Source organism: Dasypus novemcinctus, chromosome 9, assembly GCF_030445035.2.
Source record: "Dasypus novemcinctus isolate mDasNov1 chromosome 9, mDasNov1.1.hap2, whole genome shotgun sequence".
In the NCBI taxonomy this organism is placed as follows: Eukaryota; Metazoa; Chordata; class Mammalia; order Cingulata; family Dasypodidae; genus Dasypus; species Dasypus novemcinctus.
Window position 1 is genome coordinate 86,209,316 of NC_080681.1, and position 23,716 is coordinate 86,233,031.

General features: G+C 50.5%; 1 protein-coding gene across 1 annotated transcript; it reads right to left on the minus strand.

Moving 5' to 3' along the window:
• Window positions 1-1,132: 1,132 nt before the first annotated feature.
• CYP4B1 (cytochrome P450 family 4 subfamily B member 1) lies at window positions 1,133-22,338 on the minus strand. The gene is made up of 12 exons (XM_058303629.1): window positions 22,124-22,338; window positions 9,211-9,352; window positions 8,980-9,024; window positions 7,586-7,713; window positions 6,603-6,727; window positions 6,212-6,363; window positions 5,952-6,058; window positions 5,058-5,248; window positions 3,370-3,503; window positions 2,536-2,600; window positions 2,354-2,436; window positions 1,133-1,874 (listed from the first exon to the last, which is right to left on the minus strand). Exons 1-12 carry the CDS (start codon window positions 22,301-22,303, stop codon window positions 1,682-1,684), a joined length of 1,545 nt encoding a protein of 514 aa, XP_058159612.1. The 5' UTR covers window positions 22,304-22,338; the 3' UTR covers window positions 1,133-1,681.
• Window positions 22,339-23,716: the final 1,378 nt, after the last annotated feature.

Genomic DNA, 23,716 nt, shown 5'->3' on the forward strand with positions numbered 1-23,716 from the left:
GGGCCCACCAATGTTTGGAGAGCTGACAGAGGTCAATGGAATTCACCCTTGGTGTCCACATTCCCCCCATGCCCCACATCCTCCCCTCCCAGGTGGTCCCTTCCCCACCTCCTCTGGCCCTGGAGCTCTCTGCTCTCTTTTCCCACAGGGCAAGTTTCTATACCAATTATGGAGTCTTGGTTAAAATCACCCGGAGTCAGAACTTCTCAGTACTAGTCTCCTCCCAGATGAGTGGCAGTTTCCTTCCATTAATCTATGAGTGGGATAAGGTCCCCCCCTCTGGCTACACAGGCCACCTGACCATCGCAAGAGGTAAGGGAAGTAGATGTGGGTGTCACACAAGGACATGAGGCCATTATGACTGCCGGACTTAGCTTCCAGGTGATGGCTGTTGAAATCTCAGCTTATTCAGAGAAAGGTCTGTCCAGTGCCAGAGAACAGGGGGGAGGGTGGGGGGTGGGGGGTGGAGCAGACACCCAAGAGACACACGCTGTCTGGGGCCTCTGCACCCCAGCCTCAGCGGGCAGGGAGGTCTGGGTCTTGAGAGGACTTTGCATGAGCGAGCAGGTGGCCCAAGCAGAATTGCCAGGCTGTGGCCTTCTGAGAGGGGGAAGCATCAATGGTGGGAGAGGGAGATTTCTAGATGGCAGATCCCAGGGCAGCAGAGAGACATCCCTGCATCCCAGGCTGAGAAGTCCCTCTCCAGCTCTGCCCCTATCACGCAATCTCCAGCACCGTCTCTTCCTCACCTGTTTGGATCCTGGATTGGAGGCCAGTAATGACCTTAAACCTTGGGCCCTAGAGGTGTAGGAGCACCCAGCCATCAGGCGCTGCTGCAGGGACTGTCAGGGACAGGTCTCTAACCCATCATGTTGCCCTGCCCAAGGCCCTCCCCAGAAGTCCCTCTCTGCACCTTTGAACTCACCCATGCCTCAAGGCATGAGTCAGGCACCCTCTCTTCCAGGAAGCCCTTCTCTATTCCCTCTGCCTCTTTTTCCTAGCCCACCCCGAGCTCCCAGAACACCATGTGTCCGTGAGACTCAGATGCTGACCATGGCAAGGCTGACAGGGAGCAGAAGGCACGCCTGGGAAGCCGTAGTGCCTGTTTCTTCACCTTGGTGCTGGTTTACAGTTATTCCTTGTTCTGGCCATGTTTATTTTATACACTTTTCTGTGTCTGTTATATTACACACACACACTCACAAGGCAAAGTTAAACAAATAAACACCCCCCTCTGCTCATTTGAAGTGAAGGAGCCAGCCCCTAAAGCCAGCCCTCTCCCCCGTGGCATGCGGTGAGTGATGGGCCTGGTTATGACCGTGACTCCCGAGGCAAGCGTTCCTTGGGTTCTCTGTGTGTTCACTACGGCTGGGATTTTGGTGCTGGGTACATTTTAGAAAGATTGCCATTTATGGGAGATAAATGCCGTTTCTAGAGGAGCCTAGGTGCTTGCTAAATATTTGTTGGGTGAGTGAGTTCTAGCATCCGTGTAATACAAGCCTTTAGAGAGACATACGTGTGCATGACACTGTTCTCTCAGTGAATGTCTGTGTCGGCGCCCACCCCCTCTCTAAACTACCAGCCTCCCAAAGGCAGGGAGCTACAGCCAAGCCACAAACTAACTGGGGAGGACAGTGCCCAGGGACAGGTCCCAGCCCGGGCTGGCGGGGCCCTGCTGTCGTCAGCCGCGCTGCTTCCCAGACCCTGGGCGCAGCGCCTTCAGATGGAGGTGGATGCCGTTCTCGGAGCGCAGGGTCAGCTGGGCCATCTGGAGGGGTGGCCGTGAGGGGTCCGGCGAGAACGCAAAGCGGAGCAAGCAGAGGGCCGTGACCACCTTCATCTCGTTCATGGCAAACTGCTGCCCAATGCAGTTCCTGCAGTGAGCCACACAAGGGGCCATCAGTCTAGGGGGTGTCCAGTGAAAACCAGACCTCACCCCTAAAGGACAGGCAGCAGAACTGATGAAATGCAGGCTCTTTGTGACCAAGAGAAATCAATAACTATTTTTAGATGAATGATTGATTAACTGGTTCGCCTGAGCTTATAAAGCAGGTCTGGGGAGTGTGGTGAGAGTCCCAGCCTGAGGAGGTACACCCGGGTGGTGGTGGTGGGGGATCTGGCTTGGGGACATCTCCTGGAATGACTCATCTACCCCACCTACACCCCGGGAGAGGGACGGGAATGCGGTAAGGGAAAGGAGGCCCCAGACTCACCCCTGCGTTTGGATCATCACCCTTCTCCAGCCCAGCCCCCCTCAATCACACTGTATCCCCAAATGATGCCTCCCCACAAAGCCCCCAACCCTCATCCTTCCCAAATCCGGAGGGCCTGGAGATGCTGGGCCTCTCCCTACCTGGGCCCTGAGGAGAAGGGCATGAAGGCGAAGGGGTGGCGTCCAGCTGTGTTGTCAGGGGAAAAGCGCAGGGGATCAAAGACCTGAATGGACAGGGCCTTACTTCAACACCTGCCAGGTCCCAGGAGGGTGTCCCAGGGCATCCCCAAACCCCTGACCGCTAAACCCAGGGGTAGGAGTACCTCTGGTTCAGGCCACACGGCGCTGTTCCTGTGGAGGGCATAGATGTGCAGAGAGACCAGGCTGCCTGGGGACAGAGAGAGGCCTGGTGACCAGCTGGACTTGCCCCCTCACAGGGCCAGATTTCCCTGTGTCCCTTCAACTGGGCCACCAGCCCCTGCCTGAGCACTCTGAGTGACAGAACTCTCACTGCCACACTCAACTCATCATCACACTCAGTTCCTGTGGACCCAGCGCCTGCACAGCACCTGACACAGACACTTGTGGAAAGAACAGAAGGGAGGAATGGACCCACGCCACCGCAAGGTAGGACAGACAGGGGCCGTTACACCCATTCTGTTTTCAGTTAACGCTCAGGGAAGCTATTATTCCTAACTTTATGCTATCAGTAGTAATAGCCACCATACATTGCGTGCTTGCTACGTGCCAGGTTCAGAGCTAGGGACTCTTTATGAAGCCACCACATGCAGTTGCACAGGCAGGCCAGACACTGCACAGGTCGACGTCTATGTGGGTGATGCCTCCTGAAGTTGTTCAGTGCACAACCTGCACAGCTCTACATGACAGCCCTGATGAACACTGTCTCTTTATCTTGCCAACAGCATTATAAGGAGGGTACCCTTCTTACCCCCATTTTAAAGATGATGAAGTAGAGGCTTAGAGGTAGAGGGATTGACCTGATTAAGCACTGTAGAGCTAGGATTTGGACCCAGGGCTCTCTGACCCCATGGCGGACCTCTTCCCCTAATGGTGCAAAGATTAGGCCACAGGCACAGCAAGTGTCAGAGGAGCATCCCAGAGGTCTCAGGATCCACCCGTAATTCGCCCCAGCCCACCTGCAGGTAGAGAGCGGCCATCCGCAAAGCTGACAGGCTTGCTGAGCTGGCGGTACACCTGGGGCACAGGTGGGTAGAGACGGAAGCTCTCCTTGATGCACATGGTCAGGTAGGTCATCTTGCCTAGATCCTCCCTGTCAGTGACACAGCCAGGCTATTCTGAGGCACAGCAGGCCCCAGTCCCACCTTCCACCCCTCACCACCACACCCCCAAGATCCCAAGGAGCTCAAGGTCTCCAAATGCCCAGGCCACACTAGACACAGGGTGGCCACTCAGACCCAGAGGCATGGGCTCCACTTTCCTCCAGCCCCTCCTCATCTTCACCACAGAGAGAAAGACACAGTGAACTCAGCAAAGAAGAGGTCACTCCTGTATCTCTCAGGGACCCACAGGCAGCCTCACTGGGATAGTTCTTTTTTTTTTTTTTTTTTTAAGATTTATTTATTTATTTATTTTTATTTCTCTCCCCCTCCCCCCCCCTCCCCAGTTGTCTGCTCTCTGTGTCCATTCGCTGTGTGTTCTTCTGTGACCGCTTCTATCCTTACCAGCAGCACGGGAATCTGTGTTTCTTTTTGTTGAGTCATCTTGCTGTGTCAGCTCTCTGTGTGTGTGATGCCATTCCTGGGCAGGCTGCACTTTCTTTTGCACTGGGTGGCTCTCCTTATGGGGCGCACTCCTTGCACGTGGGGCTCCCCTATGCAGGGGACACCCCTGCATGGCAGGGCACTCCTTGCGCGCATCAGCACTGTGCGTGGGCCAGCTCTACACGGGTCAAGGAGGCCCGGGGTTTGAACCATGGACCTCCCATGTGGTAGGTGGATGCCCTATCCATTGGGCCAAGTCTGCTTCCCTGGGACATTTCTTTATGTTCTACTTAGTTTCCCCTGCAGCACTGGAATGGCTCATAGCAGGGGAAAATATACCTTGGCTGAGTGAACTAATGAATGCATGCACAAATGACACACTCAGGTAAAGGATTATGTTTCTCTTTTCCCTTTCACCACCAGGAAGCTCAAAACCAACTTGAAGTTGTCCTAAATGATATTGCAAGGACAGATGCAGGACATTATATATCCTGCCATAACCCACTGAATGGACTGAGAGAGAGTACAAGCTACAACATAAAACATAATCCCTGCTGTGTAGCCGTCCTCCAAAATATACTCATCAAATGCAATAAATGTACCACACGAATGAAAGAAATTATCAATGTGGGAGGAGTGGGGGTGTATGAGGAGTGGGGCATATGGGAACCTCTTATATATTTTAATGTAACATTTTGTGTGATTTATGTATCTTTAAAAAAGATAACAAAAAGAAAGCTTAAAAAATAAAACCACCAAATGTGAGGTCCATCTATAATTATGATGCAATAGCTTACTACGGTGTCACAAATCTAAGGTCCTTTTCATCCTGGTCCTAATTTTCCATTCGTGTTTTCCTGTTTTTTGTTGTTGTTGTTGTTGTTTTGTTGAATAAGTGTCCTGTAAGCTGCTTCAACATTAGGAGAATGTGCTTGGGAGTACTTCCACACCATCTCCCCCCCACACCTGCTGGAAGGAACAGGATAAGTGCTGCAGCCCCCCCTGGTTTCTCAGGTGGCCCTGGGTTGTCTGTAGGACAAGATGAACACAGTCTTTCCTGGGGCTGAGCAGGACAGACTAAGCTCTCTGTCTTTCTCACTTACCACTGGAAGGAGTCCCGGTCCCCTAGGATCTCTTGGACCTCCTCCCTACAACGATTCTGGTGCTCAGGGTTCAAGGCCATGCAGTAGAGAAACCAGGAGATGCCACTGGTGGTGGTGTCATGGCCTTCAAACATGAACGTGTCCACCTCGGCCCGGAGGTCTGAGTCTGACAGCTTGATCCCATTTTCACCCTGGAAGGGTTAAAGACATCATGGGGCCATTCAAGTAATTTGGGTAAGTACCAAGAGGAACTTGTAACAGTGATGTCAAATAAAGACCATAGGTAGGGAGTGAAAGCGCCTTTTCAGATTGTGGGTCAGGTACTTAATCTGTTTTGCAAGCCAAGCCTGGAAGCCTTCTACTGCAGGAAGCCTTCTCTGATCCCTCTGGCTGAGTTACCTGTAACTTTACACAGCCCTACCTGCCAGCCTGGTAGAGGAAGGCATCTTTATCAACATCCACCACCTGTCTCTTCCACTAGATTGTTTATCATCTCTGTCTTGAGCACAGGGCCTGACCAGGGGTAGATTTTCTGAGGTATATGAATATGTAATACATGACAAACTGAGTGAATGAGTGAATGAATGAATGAACCAACTCTAAGATTCTAGGGTGCCAAGAGTCTTCAGGGTCTTAGAACTCTAGAACTGGTCTTTAGGACCTTCGACCACCTGACTCAGCCTCCCTAATCCTAAATATTTCCCCAGTGCCACTGCCCCTGCACCTTCCTGCCTCTGTGCCTTGGGCGATATGGAATTTTTGCTGTGCAAAAGAGCAGGAAAACGTTTAACAGCCCCTTTCCCTGTCCAGCAAAAGTCCCGCATTATGAGGATGGTGGGGTCTCAGAAGGTCTCCAGGGCCAGTATAAGTTGGGGTGGGCAAGTCTGCAGTCACCTGGGCCCCAAGGAGAATGTCCAGGAAGTCCAGGTGTTTCCGGTTCTGGGTCTTCTTCCACTCTTTCTCATCTTGCAGGGCTGCCTTCCGATTCCTGATGACCTGGTCTGGGCCGGGAGCACAAGGGGTCACTGCCTGGGATACCATTCTCTGCCCAAAGGGAAACTGAGGCCCAGCAATGGGGTAGAATTCGAGTGTCTAGGGAGGAGCTGGGCTAGAACCCAGGCTTTCTGGGGGAGGGCCCTGGGGGAAAGGCTCACCTGTATGGTCGTGGGCCACCTGGCAGGCCCGCAGGAAGCGGCGGCCGTGGGAGGTGAGCCAGTAGATGAAGTTGTTGTGGTACTGGAAGTTGTCGAGGCGCTGCTTCACCAGCATAGTGAGGTCACTGACCGCCAGGTAGTAGCTGCTGTCCCTGGGCAGCAGAGGGTGGGAGGGTGGCTCGGGACCCAGGCGCAGAGCCAGAGAAGCTCCATTCCTGCCCCTTCCGCCTCCATCTCCCTGCCCTTAAGCCTCCCCCACTAAAGCCAGAATGTGTCTCTTACCATGGGCAAAGCCCCACCCCCCCTACCACTGGGGCTCCTTTGGGCAGGCCCTATCTCCTTCCAGCTGACTTGGGGGGAGCATATGGTCATCCCCAAGGGGCCCTCTGACCTTTGGCCCAGGCCATCGTCTCCTTTGCCAAAGGTGCACTTCATGAGCGAGTCCAGTGCCATGTGGCCCACATCACAGAAGATGTCAAAGGACTTATCCTCTCGAGCCTTTTCCTCCCACTTGTCCTGGAGTCCAAACAGAAGGCTTTGTGGGGGCCAGCCTGGTCGATGTCCCATCCCCACCCTCCAGGGTCCCCAGCCTGCCTCACCAACCAAGCCCTCACACAAACAGAGACCAAGGCCCTGCCCTGCCCTCTCTCTGGGTGGAATGTGGGAACAGGGCAGGGGTTTGGGGAGCCTCAAGCTTTAGGCTCAGAGGGCAGGACCAGGAGGCAGGTCTTGCAGAGCACACACCAACACTTTCTCCCAGCAGGGGCCAGTCTACGAGGGAATAAGAGGGCCTGAGAGGTGGTGAGCTCCCCAGCACAGCTTGTAGGCCAGACTTGCCGGTGACGCTGGGGAGGAGTTTCCTGCAAGGAGAAAGACTAGCCTGGGCATTATCTAGCACCAGACTCTGAGCCTGACCCCTGACCCTCACATCCCTTTTAAGTAAGTTGCTGGCAGTGTGGCTTTAGGCAGTTGGAGCAGACAGAGGGTGAAGAGGAGGTACTCTCAAGTATAGACAGCCCTCAAATCCCCTACAGAAGAAGCCTTATTTAGGCCTTGCGAGGCCCCTTTGGTCTGGGAAAGGGAGGGCTGGGTCTCCTGGTGGAGACAAGGACCAGGGGCTGCCTGGACCCTTGAGCCTTCAGCACATAGTTCTGTGCGTGCAGCATGTGTCTGGCAGAGCAGGAGCTCAGGTACAACAGGGACAAAACGTGTCAACAATTCCTGTCACAGCTGAGCACCACCTGCCCTCCTGCAGTTCTTCAGGCCTGTACTGGGGGCAGGGGGCTGGTGCAGCAGCCGACACCCTCCAGAAGCAAGGCCCCCCAGGAGCAAGCCACCCTCACCCCCCCCCAGAGCCCAGCCCAGGGTTCTCACCAGCATGGTGCCAGCGGAGTCGGCGAACACGGCCACATACGGCTTCAGCACATCATAATGGAAAGCTGGTGTGAGCAGTTTGCGGTGTTGGAACCACTTGGGCCCCTCAAGGACCAGCAGGCCCTTACCTAGGGAAAGGATGGGAGCAGGAAGGCCAGTCCGTCCAGGCAATCCTGCCCCCCCGCCTTGCGGCAGGGGGCCAGGCAGGAGGCCAGAGGCCGCCTCCTCCCCTCCCCCTGCACCTGGAACCCTTGTGCCAAGAGACACAGTATCGCCTTCTGTGCTCCCACCCCAACCTGCCAAGAGCCTTTGGGCAGAGCTGGTGACTCCCAGGACCTCGGGACACAGGAGGTAGCAGGGATGAGTGACTTTCTTCTCTAGGACAGGATGCCTCCAGTAACTTGTGTCAGATGAAACTGGATTCAGGGAAATGAGACGCAGCTCCGTGGAGCCAGCTAGGCAGGAGGGAAGACTGCTGGGCCTTCACGTCAGCTTCAGGTCTTGAGGAACAACCCACAGTGTGTGGGCTTCATGGCTGTGGGCACGGCCTCGTCCTGCCCACCCCCACAAACACCCAGGAATGGAAATGCATTCCTACCTGCGAACTGCCCCTTCATCTTTCTAAGTCTTTTCTTGGCTGTCTTATTTAATTCTCACTATGTCTCTTTGATAATAGAAGAGAGTGTTAGAATCACTCAAGTCCAGAGAAGGATTTTTCCTGTGTTACTACTGGGTGAGGTAATAAGCCTGGGAATGTCATTCTCCTCTTGGTCCTGCCCTTTCTCAGCTCCCGGGAACATGCTGAGGATGTGAGGGCATCATGAGTAAAAGGAGAGCTTTGGAGACGCTTCTGGCCTGGACCATGACCCACCTATCCTCAACATCAAGCTGCACTCTCTCCTCCTGGTGGCCAAGGGCTGGCCAATCCTCCCTGCCCAGCCTCATCTCTCCACCAAGCTCTGCCTGCCAGCTGCCCAACAGCCTTGCAGCCTCCAATGACACCAGCCCTGGTCTTTCCATCATACCTTTTCTCAGGCCCTTCCCCTGGTCAGCATCACCTATCTAAACCTATAGGATCCAGCTGTAGAGCCACCTGCTCCAGGAAGCAGTCCCTCACACTCACACCTTCTCCTGAGCTCTTGCCCTGCCTGTTGAGGGAAAAAAGACCCAGCTAGAGAAGGGGCCTGGGTCCTATTTCTGGGCCAGCTGGGAGCTGCCCTGTCTCCTCCTCCATCTCCCCACTCTGCAGCTGAGCTTAGGATGGGCGCAAGGGGACCAGGTGTTCCTGTTGGGATAACTAAGCTGAGTAGGGGCAGGACAGGGCAGGATCCTAGCCACCCAGCACAAGGGTCTGGGATGGGAAGGGGAGAGGAGGCAGGTGCAGCCCAACTTACCAATCCACTGAAGGAGGAAGTCATATACATCCGGGGCCTTAGGGTCTGCAGGAGAAGGAGCGAGATAGGGTCAAGTGGGGTCAGAGGGGTACCGAGAGGAGGCTTTTTGATAAGTGGGGCAGGATCCTTGCTGCTTTCCCAGACTTGGAGCATGGACCCAGACCTCCTCCCCGGACCGCACCCTGAACCTTTGTTCTTGGGACGTCCCTACCCTCTCCCAGGAACTCTCACCCCCACGGCTGTACACAGCTTTGGCATAGTCGGGCTCATAAATGTTCAGGAAACCAATGAACTGGCCAAGCCAAAGTGAGTGAGCGTAGGGGAACTGGTGGGCCCAGGACACGGCTTTGTCCAAACTCCCAGTCTGCTGCATCTGAAACGATAACAGAGGGCCAGGGCCACTCAGGAACCTGGTGCTACCCACCAGGCCCCAAGTCCCTGTGTGGAGAAGGGAGGAAGCCACCCAGGTGGGCCCTAGGAGCTTCCTCCCCTCCTCCCGCACCCCCCACTCTTAGCCAGTCACCCGGTCCCAACATCTCTAGACTCCATCCTCACTGCTCTATGAAGTCCCATTTTAGAGAGGAGGAGCCTAAGTTATAGAGAGGTTAAGTTGCTTGTGGAGGACCACACGGTTTTTAAGTGGTAGAGCTGGGATGTGAACAAAGGAAATTTGATTCCAGGGGCCACATTCTTTGGAGCCTGACAGACTTGGGTTTGAATCTCTATTCCCCATTTTCTAGCACTGCAAACTTAGGCGATTTATTTAAGCTCTCTCAATCTTGAAACTCTCATCTATAAAATGAGAATCATCATACATACCATGTAGGGTTGGTGTTAAATGAGTTCATGCAGGAAGTGTGTATGTGGTAGCTGTTAGTAGTTGAGGTTGTGAGGCATTTAAGGCCCTTAACTGAGGTAATGCATTAAAGGACCTAATGCTGGAACCTGCCCAAGGTAGGCCCTCAACTAGCAAATCCAAGCCCAAATCAAGGCATTGTCAAGGTGATGCTTTCTTCCTGAGGCTGGCTGTGGTGATCCTTGGTCCTTGGTGCCTGTATCACATGGCAATGCACATGGCAGACTCTCCTGTCTTCTCTATTCTCTTCCAGATTTTGTTGAATTTCAGATTCTGGCTGCTCCCTGTGACTTTCTATCTGTCTGGATTTAATTCTGCGTATAAAAGACTCCAGCAATAGGATTAAGACCCATCCTCACTGGGTTGGGCCACTCCTTAACTGAATTAACCTCATCACAAGGTCCTACTTACAATGGGTTCACACCCACAGGAATGGATTAGGTTTAAGAATATGCTTTTCTGGAGTACATAAGCTCCAAACCATCACAATAGGCAACATCATCTAAGCAAAGGTGACCCCTGGGGTGATGGAAAGGTTTTGGTAATGGATAATAGCAATGGTAGCACAATATTGTGAATGTCATTAATACCACTGAGTAGTATTCTTGAAAATGGTTTAAATTGGGGGGTGGAGGGTGGAAATGACCCCTGACTGGTAAATTCCACCTGGACTAGGAAGAACCATGAATGATTTGTAAATACCTGATGGGGCACCATGTCTTGGCTTCCCTGGGTGCAGTGACTCTGGGGACCAATACCAGGCAGGGGTTGTATGAAGCTTGGGGATTCTAAGACAAAATGAACCTCATGCCCACTGGTGTGACTCTCGTCTCCTTGCACCTGGCTGTCTCCTTATGAGAAGATGGATCACTGACAGGACATGTGGACTGCTGAAAGGAATATCTGATGCTAACTGGCTGGCAAGCTGTGGTTACTGCTCATACGAACATTTGAAAGCATCTTCTGAGTAGACTGATGGTAAGTGCCTGTGGTAGTCTAATGAGTCTGAATGTTTAGAACAAAAATGACCTACTGGGGTGTGGGATCATGTTTGTATCTTGGTTATACCTTTCCTCCTCCTGGTACACCTTCTACCCAAGAATGGCTATTGCAGTTCTGCCTGTTCCTTACTATCCAGCTTAAATCCCTTTCTCCAGGAACCTCCTTGACCCACACCAACTGAAATTCCTGCTTTCTCTGAGCTCTCCAGCACTGTTAGTACCACACCCACATCCACCTTCTGTGTTATAATTGCTTGCATCTGTAATATAAATAATAATAATATTAACATTGACACTCATTAAGTATTTAATGACAGACACTCTGCTAAGCATGCTATAGGTATTCTTTCATTTAATCCCACTTTGTAGATGAGGAAACTGAGGTTCAGTCACACACTTAGCTAGCAACGGAGCTCAGAGTCACACCCAGGACTCCTGACTCCACCTCTAGGCTGTAAGTTTCCCAAGCACAAAGACCACATCTGCAGGGTCTCGGGGCCCCCATGCAGAGCCCAGCACAGGGACTTGGATACAGCACATACTTGATAGTGTGGGGAATGAATGGAATGAATAAAGGAAGGGGAAAGAAAGAGAAAAAGGAAGGAGAGAAATCATACCAAGCATCTGGCTAATCTAAACACTGGCCAGAATTGGCTAGTCTCATGAGGAAACCAGCCTACCATCTTGCTCAATTTGGGAGGTCATAGAAGGGTCACCACCAGCACTTCCTATGTAAACAATATTGCAGGTTTCTATTTATTTTTCCCAGCCAGGCCTAGCCTGTCTGCTCTGGCTAATGTCCAGATTCACGATGTGTTCTGGCATTCAGTCTTTAAACATGGGTAATGAAAGAGACGAGCTACACATTTGGGTGCCTATTATGTGCCAAGTACTATGTAAATGATTTCATAGATTGTCTCACAAATCTAATGTAGAAGGGATAATTACTCCCATTTTACAGATAAGAAAACTGGAGCTCAGAATGACTTGCCCATTGCTAGTCAGTTAGTAGTACTCTAGTTCAGATCTTCCCCACACTCTTCCACACACTGAAGCCTCTTGGGGCTGCTGTATCTGGCTGTATAACTTGTGCCCTGCACAGTCCTGAGGATTGCCATTCACGTTGAGGTCTGTGCACATGCTGGCCCTCTTTTTCCTCCCTGTAAAGTTCCCTCTCATAGTTCCTACCTATTCAACAATCCACACTGTACCCTCCAGGAGAGAGTCCCGAGGAAGGACACAGGGTGTCTGGTAATGTAGAACACCCCCGTGCCCCAAGCTTCCCTGACCAAGACCACTACCCCAATGGGTCTTGGAGAATGGACCTTGCTTCTCTAGTCTCCAGCCACCCATCTGTGTCTTCTCTGGGATTCCTCTCCTCCCAGGCCCTCTGCAGAGTCCAGTGTAATTTCCCCTGTAGATCCCCTCCCATCACTGCCTCTGAACCCAGAAATCCAGTACAACCCATCCTGGACAGTTTTCTGTCATTCAGTACACAATGTCAGAAAAAGGCTCAGAGTGACAAAGATCATCCCTTACCCCTGAGGGAGGGAACAGGTAAGAGGAAACCTACTCATGTCCCTGACCCCTTCCCTCTTTCCTTCCTGGTTGGTGTTCCTAAAAGTGCGCCCCCCCCCCGCCCCTATATCTTTTCTATTTGCCCATCTGCCCCTTCCTGATCACCAAGGCTGCTCCCCCTACTCTTCATCTCTCCCTAGTCCAAGTAACCCTACTGGACAGAGCAGGGAGAGCCTTCAGTCACAGAGAAGCTAGACTCCTAGGATCTCAGGGTTGGAAAGCATCTTTGGCTGATCTGGTTCATGTGATCCCTACTCACCTCCTCATCAGCTATGATTGGGCCCTTCTTCAGTGTCTCCACCAGGGACAGGAGACCCTGACCTCATGCTGGCCACATTCACAGCCTGAACCCACTCCTTCCTCCCCACCCCCAGCATTCTCCTACTGTCCTTAATTGCCCTGGGAATTTAGTGAGAGTGAGGATTGCTGCAAGCAGCCTGGCCCCACTGTTGGAATTGAAGCCCCTCTGAGAGGGCCGAGGTGTCCTCTTTCTAGGGGATGTGAGGCTGCCAGCTCAGCTCCCCTGGGTTACATAGCTGGACACCTCAGACCCGACCTCAGATGCCCTGAGTTGGGATGCCTGCAGGGCTGGGAGGTCTGGGCTGTGCTTATTTCCAGAAGGAAAGAAGCAGAGAAAGAGCAGAACATGGAGAAAATTCACTGATCCAGCTGCCCAGCCCTGCCCCCCCATCCTCACATTTACACTCACTGTTAGCCTCATCAAAAGTAAACAATAGGGAAGCAGATGTGACTCAGGTGACTAGGTTCCCACCTACCACATGGGTGGTCACTGGTTTGGATCCCGGTGCCTCCTAAAAGAAGACAGTGAGCTGGCGTAATGGACAGGTGTGGCAAGCTGACACAACAAGAAACAGAAGAAGAAAAAACGTAATGAGAGACACAACAAAGCAGGAAGAAGAGGTTCCCGGTGCCTCCTAATGAAGACAGTGAGATGACAAGACGAGCAGGTGTGGTTAATTGACGCAAAAAGGTGATGCAACAAGAGATGCAGGGAGGAAAAACAGAATGAGAGACATAACAAAGCAGGGAGCAGAGGTGGCTCAAGCAGTTAAATACCTCCCTCCCATATCAGAGGTCCCAGATTCTGCTCCCAGTGCCTCCTAAGGAAACAAGGAAGACGAACAGACATAGCAAGTGAAAAACAAGGGGATGGGGAGAAATAAATAAATAAAATAAATCTTTATAAAACAAAAGGTAAACAATAGGAGGGATTGGGAAGAACAAGCTTTAAGTCACCACTCTTTGCTTGGCTCCCCCAAAATCTGAGTAAATTTTGCTTTGAGAATCAGATCTGAAAGAAACTTCTGCATCACCTAGTCCAACCACAACCCGACTTTATAAGTGGGAATACTGCAGCCCAAAGACCAAAGTGAACTGGCCCACATGAGTCAGGGTAGACCAGGGTGTCGGGACTAAAGTTATTTCTGCTGTCCCTCCTGTTAACAAGCCTGACCAAACCTTCAGCCAGGTCAGCTGAACCTCAGTCGACCAGTGTTCAAGAAGCCAAGTTGCCTGCTTAGTCTGCTGCAGCCACCGCTCTCCCAGGGAGTGCTGTTTGAGAACAAAAATAAATTGCTCACAAAGTGGGAGTGGGAGTTTAGAAGCACAAATGGTTGGGAAGGGGAGAAGGAAAGGATTTCCCCCTTCCCCAGCATGTCGAGGCTTCCTAGAGACAGGTCATGTTGACTTCAGATTCAAAACCCCCAGCACCTTCACAATGTGATAATTTCTTGCCCCAAGAGCTCAAACATCTCTAGCAACAGGAAACTTACTACTTTTCAAACAGCCCAACCCATCTTTGGACTGTTCTAACTCTTAAAAAGACTTAGTCACTGAACTGGAAGCCATCTGCATCTGTAGCTTTCCCTTCATGAATCCCTGCTCTGCTCTTCATAACCGCACAAGCTCACGTTGCCCAGGATGGTCCTGCAGGGATAAAGCGTTGGGGAACAAATCCTCCTGGGTCTTCTCTCCTCCAGGATGGCCTTCATTAGGTTCCTTTTGATGTCCCTGCACACACTCAAGATTGCCAATGCTCAGTGCATCCAGCCAATGTCAAGGACAGCAAAGCTGTATATTCAAAGCTAAAGGGTTAAGAGCGGCTGCCAAGAAGAAACAGCCAAACGTGAAAAGAAGTAACATCTCTGAAATAACTATAAAAATCAGTGAAAAAAGTGGACTGTTTACACACACTCTCTGAGGACTCAATTGTGGGGCTGCATAGAGAGCTGTGGCAACCTGAGGGGATCTAATGGTATAGATCACCAAGGAGCAGAGAAGTGACTTTCTCACCATTTTGGTGACAATCTGGTGACTTAACCTTTCACCCCCCCTTCCAAGGACTTATGTACTTACACATGCACATGTAAACATGAAAGAACACACAAGATGCAGATGGGACCCCTGGGTCAGATTGATATGGGTCACCATGACTCTACTTACTATGAATTGGCTAGTAAATGGTGGTTGGCCTTGCCCACAACTAGAAGTCATACCCTGGTCTTTAGGTTCCAAAACTTATGCTCTTTCCTCAACACCTCTCCTATCTTTGACATCCAACCACAAGACCCAGTCCCAGGAATGACCAGGTTGGGGAGGGAGAGCAGAGGAGCATCCAAACACCCTATGAAGGCAAGGGGTCAGGGGCCCACTAAATACCCAAGCTTCCAGGGAAAGGCAGACATTGGTCCTCACCCTGTATGAGCAAGTGGCTTTGCGATCCCTGAGGGCCCCCCAGAGATTCATGTAGTCAGCAAATAGACATTGGGCACCCACTCTGTGCCAGGCATTGTATTAGTTCCGGGAGATATGGTGGTGAACAAGACAAAGCCTCTGCCCTCCCCTAGTCTACATTCTAAGTGGGAATACAGGAAATAAACAAGAATCAAATAAATCAATAGTACTATTTTAGGTGCTGGTAAGTCTAGCAAGAAAAATAAAGCAGGATAAAGGGCAGGGAGTGCTAGTATAGTTGGTAGAAAGTTGGGGGGGTGGTCAAGAAGGAACTGTCTGAGGTGACTTTTGAACAAAGAGCAGCAAAGGCATTGACCACAGTCTACTACTTGAAAACTTCCCCTTTCTTCAACTGTGTCCTCCGCTTCTCCACTCCTTGCTCCCAGCAGATAAGCCTTGCTCTATTTGGAAGAGAAAATAGAGGCTGTCAGATAAAAAATGTCTGTCCATGTGCCAGCTGGACCCTGAACCTCAGCAGAGTTGCAACACCTACTCTCCAGTTTATTGGACTTACCCAGCTCAGCTAACAAGGAGGTAAGGATGGTCAACCACCACACCAGGGAACCAAGAGAATCTACAACTGCAAGTAGGAGAATCCCATCCATCAGCCCTGTGGGATCTAAGCCCCCTCTAGAGTTAGAGGTGGAGTGGACATCGCCATCCCAGTGTCCTCAGGATGGAGGAATAAAATATGGATTAGAGTGGACTTACTGGTATTCTACTATAGAATTATTGTGACTCTAGTAATGGAAGAAATTGTATCACTGATGTGGAGACAGTGGCCATGGGAGTTGCTGAGGGCAGGGAGAGGGAAGAAGAGGTGTGATATGGGCACATTTTTGGGACTTGAAGTTGTCCTGAATGATATTGCAGGGACAGATGCTGGACATTATATATCCTGCCATAACCCACTGAATGGACGGAGGGAGAGTGTAAACTACAATGTAAACTATAATCCATGCTGTGTAGCAGTGCTCCAAAATGTATTTATCAAATGCGATGAATGTGCCACAATGATGAAAGAGGTCATTGATGTGGGAGGAGTGGGGGGTGGGGTAGGGAATGGGGTAAATGGGACCCTCTTATTTTTTTAATGCAACATTTTGTGTGATCTATGTATCTTTTAAAAAAAGACAATAAAAATTTTTTTAAGTTAGAAAGTCAGCCACCAGATCAGAAGAACCACTTGTACCTGTACCCACTTCCTTTCCACCTTCCCTCCTATTATGGTGAAGGTGGTGTCTGAGGCCTGGCCAAGGCTAATCCCTTCAGATTCCAACTCTCCCTGCAGGCGCCTCACCCAACAGTCAACCCCTCTCTTACCCTCTCTCCTGGCTCCTTCCCATCTGTATTTAAAATATGCTCAAGTTTCTCCCATTAAAAAAAAAAGGAATTAAAACCTCCCTTGGTTCTTTCTGCTGCCTCCTCCAACACTCTATTTTCCCTTTTTCCTCCTCCCTTCATAACCTAACTTTTTTAATAAGTTGTCTTCACTACTTCCATTTCCTCCACTTTGGTCCTCACCTCTCCAACACTGCTCTTGGTAAGGCCATTTGTACCCTTCTTAATGTTAAGCCGAGAGGGCTTCTAGCTGCTGTAACATGGTTGATTCCTTTCTCTCTCTCTTGAACTCTCTCCTGGATGTTCTTCTCCTCTCCTGGCAGAAAACCCTTAGCAGCTCTTACCCACCATTTTTTCTTCAAAAACTGATGTTCCTCAAAATCCCATCATTGGTCTCTTCTCATTCTGCACCCTCTCCTTATACCTTCTTACCCATTCCCATGGCTTCTTTTGACATCTGCCTGCCAGTGATTCCCAAATTGACAGCTCATCCCAGCTCATCTTTCTCCTGAGCAACAGAAACATAATCAACCTCCCCTGAATATCTCTACATTCTGTTCTACAGGTCCCCCAGCATTTCCAAATATGAATACATCATGTATGTCCCCAATATCTACTCTTCCTTCTATACCTATCCCCAAGAATGGAACCATCATCCACCTAAATTCCAGCCAGAATCCTTGAATGGCGATTTCTAATGTTTATGCAATACCCCTCCACTCTGGCAGGACCACCAAGTGGCACTTACACTGGAATCAGCAAAACAGAGCTAAGGGAGCCAATGTAGGAGTTTATGGTAGGATGACCCCACCATGAGATCAGCAACTCTCCAAATTAAATAACTGAGTCTCCCGTGCCCAGACATTGACAGGTGCTGCCACTCCTGAGCTTCCTCTCTCTGACTCTCATATCCCCCACATTTTTAATTTAGACACAGAAACTCATTCTTTCTAAGTCTTGTGACTCAGGGGGACATCTTCTCTGTTTAGTTGACTTTGCCAAGTTGAGCTCTGATCCAGCTGTGTTAATGAGACAGTTTAACAAAGCTCCAAACGCAATCCTGTGTCCCTCTTCTCCTAAGGCATGAAAGGGACATCACTGATACCCAAAATCTGCCTGTGATAGAGGCCTGGATGTCTCCCTCACCCCTACCCCAAATGCACCCCCACTGGTTCACTCCATCAACATCTGCCTAGATCGCTGCCTCAGCCTCCACCCAGGTCTCTCTGCCTCCCCTTTCGCCATGCCTGAAACCAGAGTGATCATTCTTAAACACAAATCCGACCTGTCACCTCCTTGTCTACATCCCTTCAATGGTTCTCCATTGCCCTCAGAATAAAGTGAAGCCTTTTGACATGACCTACAAGGACCTATCTGATCTTCCCCTACCCATCTGCAGCCTCATCCTCTCTGTCCTGTCCTCCCACTCACCACTCCAGAAGTGCTGAGCTACTAGCACAGGGCTTGGCCCATATTAGGCCTCAAAAAGCAAATATTTATTGAACAAATAAATTCCCTAAATACACAATGCTCTTTCTAGCCTGTGTGCCTTTTCTGCCCTTCCTTCCCTGCTTCCACGTCTACTGCTTCCAGGTCTTTTAGAATTTGCCTCTGTATCCTCAGAAGGGTGGTGCCCTTCTCTAGGCCCAAGGATCTGTAACTGGTACTTATCACACTTATGCCACAGTTACTCGTCTCTCCTACAGAGTTCCTCCAGGGCAGGGTCTTTGCATTGCGGTCCCAGCAAAGGGGTCAGACAAGGCATATTGCTTGAGAAAGGTGGGATCTTATCTGGCTCCTGAAGACTGGGCTGATTTAGGAGGAAGAGGATGAAAAAAGCAAATGCCTCAGGGAGTTTTTAGTTTTTTTAAAGATTTATTTATTTATTTCTCTCCCCTTCCCTGCTCCCTGCCCCAGTTATCTGCTCTCTGTGTCCATTCACTGTGTGTTCTTCTGTGTCCGCTTGTATTATTGTTAGCAACACTGGGAATCTGTGCCTCTTTTTTGTGTGTCATCTTGCTGCGTCAGTTCTCTGTGTGTGCGGTACCACTCCTGGGCAGGCTGCACTTTTTATTGTGCTGGGTGGCTTTTCTTATGGGGCACAGTCCTTGCGCACAGGGCTCCCCTACAGGGGGACACCCCTGTGTGGCACTGCACTCCTTGCACACATGAGCACTGCACACGGGCCAGCTCATCACATGGGTCAGGAGGCCCTGGGTTTGAACACTGGATGCTTTATCCATTGAGCCAAATCCACTTCCCATCTCAGGGAGGTTTTTGTTGTTGTTGTTTTGTTTTTAAAGATTTATTTATTTATTCCCCCACCCTACTCCACCCCACCCCACCCCAATTTTCTGTTCTCTGTGTCTATTGGCTGCTTGTTCTTCTTTGCCTGCTTCTGTTGTTGTCAGCGGCACGGGAATCTCTGTTTCTTTTTGTTGCGTCATCTTGTTGTGTCATCTCCCCATGTGTGCGGTGCCATTCCTGGGCAGGCTGCACTTTCTTTCGCACGGGGCAGCTCTCCTTATGGGGCGCACTCCTTGCGCGTGGGGCTCCCCTACACGGGGGACACCCCAGCGTGGCAGGGCACTCCTTGCGTGCATCAGCACTGCGTGTGGGCCAGCTGCACACGGGTCAAGGAGGCCCAAGGTTTGAACCGCAGACCTCCCATGTGGTAGACGGATGTCCTAACCACTGGGCCAAGTCTGCTTCCCGTCCTCAGGGCGTTTTGCAACAAGAATCCCTCTATATTGGGAAGTGAAAGTGGCTTAAGCAGTTGGGCACCCACCTACCACACAGGAGGTTCTGAGTTCGGTTCCAGTGCATCTTGAAAAAAAAAAAAACAGAAGATGAGCAGACACAGAGAACACACAACAAGCAGACAGTGAGTGCAAACAATGAGGTGGGGAAGAAATCAATAACATAAATCTTAAAAAAAAATCCCTCTACAAGGATTTTAACACCTGACATCAGCCCAGCAGCTTGCAAAGTACTTATACTTTATCCATTTGATCTTCTTCTAATTCCTTTTACTGACAAGTGAAGGGAAGCACAGAAGTGAGGTAACTTACCAAAAAGGGCACGTGAAGGCACGTGATCAATGTCTGCTGAACAGAAATGAGGCAGAGCCTGGGACCAGGGCTTCTCACTACATAGCACAAGGCCATGGAGACTGTCCCAGTGCTAGGCGGGGGTCCAGAAAGAGGCCTCCACAGTCTCAAGGAATTAACCTTTCCTTGAGCTGGGAGCTGGTCTTCTCCCCCCGACAAACACACATACATACACAGGTCAGATTTGTCAGCCCCTCCCAGGAGTCCCAACCACCGGCCAATAACACAACTGAGCACCTACTATGTGCAAAGTCCTCCCTGGGCTTCACAGTGGGGATAGGGAAACACTTGGAGGAACCTCCAAGGGGAGAACTTCTGAGAATAGAGGAAGTTGGCAGGAGGGTGTTACCAGGGCCTCCAAACCAGAACTGGAGACCAAGAAGGGAGAGATTAAGCCTGATAGGCAGCACTTACCCACACACACTCCAACCCTTTGCCCACCATTCCTCTTCCTGCCCTTCCTACTCTCACCATCACCAGACCTAGGAAATGGGGTTTGCCATTATTTTTTTAAATATGTTTTTAAATTCATGCCCTAAATTAAAATGCAAGAGTCCTGGACCCATCCTTGATGCAATTCCTGAGCTACTATGTAGACTTAGGCAAATACTTGCCCTCTCTGAGTCTCAGTTTCCTCATCTTTACATTTTTGCCCTCCCCGTTTCTTAGGTTCAGATATGGGTCAGAGGGAGAGCAGAGATGCCAAGCCCTGAGGAATGCAGAGATGTTGTTACCACAACAGTTCCCCAGGAAGCCTTTGTAGTGCCAAGAGCAGCCACCCTTCCAGCTCTTGTCCCCCCTTCCTGGTGCCAAGTGGCAGGCCTTTCAGCTACTTGTGTTGGAGCAGCCAGGAAGCCAGAGCTAAGCTATGTACCAGGCCTTCAGCACACCCCCAAGGTGGGGCAGGGGCGGCTGAGGGGAAGAGTGTAGCCAGCCCTAGGGGGCATAGAGTGGGGGGAAGCAAGTTCCCTGGCCTAAACAAGCCCAATGGCTAAGGGCAAACCCAGCTTTAATGGAGGCAAGTAGGAGTAGAAGAAACATGGGAAGAAAGGGATTGAAGGTCTCTGTAAGCACCTCTCATATCCCATGTAGGTCAGACCTTAACCTTCCCATGACCCTTCTCTCCTAAACTCACCCTGATACTTCTACTTGCCCTCACCATCTTTCTCTTCTCTCCGTTGATACCCCTCTCTTACTCCTGAACATACAGTATTCATTCAATGGTACCTACTCCGTGCTAGGCTTTGAGTTTGACCCTGAAGGCACAGGGTTGAATTGGACCAGATCTCCATGCTCTAGTAGGGAAGATGAGCAAGTAAAAAGGACATGACAACCCAATGGAACAAGTGCTGAGACAAAGAGAAGGAGATCTAATGTTGAAATCTTATGAGACACCAACCCAGCCTGGGGGCAAGGAAGGCTCTGGTGTCTGTTTCCCCCTGTACATCCTAAATTCCTTGAGAGCTGGGCCTGGGTCTGATTCCTTTCCCCAAACCATGCTTTCCTTTCCTGTGTGTCCCCAGGATGGATGTAGAGTACTGGGCTATCCTGACAGAGCAGTTAGCCATAGGGTGAGAATAAGCCTGGGCAAGTCTTACCAAAAGGTCAAGCTCATTCCCAGTGTCAATCATGGAGAAGAGGCATATCCCCAGACTGAGAATGGGCAGGCAGATTCTAGAGGTAGGAGAAGGAACCCTGCCTATCTCTGAGACTTAAACTGGCATTTATACTTTGGTTCCCAAACCTTGATGCAGATTGAAACACTTGGGGAGGTTTTGAAATTCAGACTCCCAGTTCTAATCTGCTAAATTAGAATCTCAGGGGCTGAGGGCCCAGGAATCTGCTTCTCCTGGTTGATTCCAGTGCAGGTGTTCCCTGCCCTATGTTTAGAAACCTCTGGTCTAGACACCTGTGAAGGTGAGGAGCTAAAAAGTACTTCCGAGGTGGGACTAAGGTGGTCCCCACCACCGATGCTGAACCTACCCATAGGCATGGTGGGAGAACCCCACCTTTGGAGGTACCAGCCACTTGGATGCTCTGGGCAGTCTCTCACATGGTATCTCTGCCTGCACTTTCATTTTCTACCTCAAAAACGGAAAGTCTTATTCTGAACAAAGAGAACTCTGGTTGTGCATTAAACCAGACTGCCTATGTATCTAGGTGCTTTCCCCTGTGCTATGCCCGAGCCTTTAGCAGAGCTTTATCTGGACCTTGGGCCTCAGAATAATGGGAAAGAGAATGAGGGCTGCTTGAGCCCCAACTTTAAAGCAGCCCCCTCTCTGAGTCCAGCTGGAAAGATAGGAGCAAGGGAGAGACCCCAGCGGGAAGGCTGAATGGGAGCCATTGCTCCCAGGACATCAACCCCTTCCTAACCATTGGGTGTCCCACCATGCCCCTCATCCCCCTACCCACCTCCCAGAAGGGGGGATATTAGGCCTGTTTCTCTGAAGGTAGGGAGGCAGCTTTTTCCAAATCTTCTCCACCCTCCTCTCTCTCCCAAGTACCTCCTTGGCATGTCCGAAAAGCCAGTGGGTGGGGGGCCCTGGGAACCTGTCCAAAGCTCTGGCCAGCTTCTGTCTCCGCAGCAGCAGGTAGGCAAGCTTGAGGAAGCCTAAAATCAAGATCAGTCCAGAAGCCCCCAGGGCCAGGAGGCTGAGGTTCAAGGAGAGCAAGGCAGATACCATGGCTGGAGTTGCAGCTGCCCTGGCTCCGAGCTGTCTCCAGCTCCCTTATACTCTAGGTGCAGGCACCCTGCCAGCCCCAACCCAAGCCACACCCTGCAGCCAGCAGCAGTTCCAGCTGGCCTGAGAACCACAGGGTGGGGACAGCAGCCTCAAAAGTCACAGACAACATAGCTGGGAGCCTGGCTAACTGGTCCCAAAACTCAGTTAAAGATAAATTAAGGGGTGGTGGACTTGGCCCAGTGGTTAGGGCGTCCATCTACCACATGGGAGGTCTGCGGTTCAAACCCCGGGCCTCTTTGACCCGTGTGCAACTGGCCTATGTGCAGTGCTGATGCACGCGCAAGAAGTGCTGTGCCACAAAGGGGTGTCCCCCGCGTAGGGGAGCCCCCACGCACAAGGAGTGTGCCCTGTAAGGAGAGCCGCCCAGCACAAAAGAAAGTGCAGCCTGCCCAGGAATGGTGCTGCACACACGGAGAGCTTACACAAGATGATGCAACAGAAAGAAACAGAGATTCTCGTGCCGCTGACAACAACAGAAGCGGACAAAGAAGAATATGCAGCAAATAGACGCAGAGAACAGACAACCGGGGTGTGGGGGGAAAAGGGGAGAGAAATAAATAAATTAATTAATTGGGAAAAAAAAAAGAGAGAAACTAGGTAGTGGGCTTCAAAGAAACCATGCAATGGGTATCCCTCTTTAGTTTCTTAGAGGAATGAACACAAGGCAATCCTTGGTATAATCATCGGCAAAATAACAACTGCCTTTTCTCAAGAACCATGTGTGTACCAGGTACTTTCAATACGTTGTCTTGTTTAACCCAGACAACAAGGAGGTTATAGATACCCCTTTTCCAGATAATGCAATGAAAGGTCAGCTTGCCCGTGCTTTCTTACAAGAAATCAGTGTGGGCCCCTGGAAGAGCTTACTCTTAATCTAGGCCCAAGATGCTTTGGAATCTTTCTTTTCTCTCTCTCTTTCTTTCTGTCTCTCTTTCTTTCTGTCTCTCTTTCTTTCTCTCTGTTTCTTTCTTTCTTTCTTTCTTTCTTTCTTTCTTTCTTTCTTTCTTTCCTTCCTTCTTTCTTTCCTTCCTTCTTTCTTTCTTTCCTCTTTCTTTCTTTCCTCTTTCTTTCTTTCCTCTTTCTTTCTTTCTTTCCTCTTTCTTTCCTTCTTTCTTTCTTTCTTTTTTTTTTTGATTACCTCCAGGGACAAGATGCATAGGAGGAGCTCCTGGGTCATAAAAGGGCCACCACCAACTCCTAGACCATAGTACAAACTTGACACTTAAAAGTATAGAATATTGCTTTCAGGGTAATGAGGAGAGATCATCAAATTCAGTCCCTCCTGGATTGATTGAGACACTGAGGCCCAGAAAGGAGCAGAGACTTGTCCAAAGTCACATAGCAAGACAGCAG

Coding starts and splice junctions, on each gene's coding strand:
- CYP4B1 (XM_058303629.1), bottom strand. CDS start 22,303: ATGGTATCTGCCTTGCTCTCCTTGAACCTCAGCCTCCTGGCCCTGGGG. Junction 6,728..7,585: donor ACTCCGCTGGCACCATGCTG/GTGAGAACCCTG, acceptor TTTGGACTCCAG/GACAAGTGGGAGGAAAAGGC. Junction 5,249..5,951: donor ACATTCTCCTTGGGGCCCAG/GTGACTGCAGAC, acceptor TAACCCTTCCAG/GGTGAAAATGGGATCAAGCT.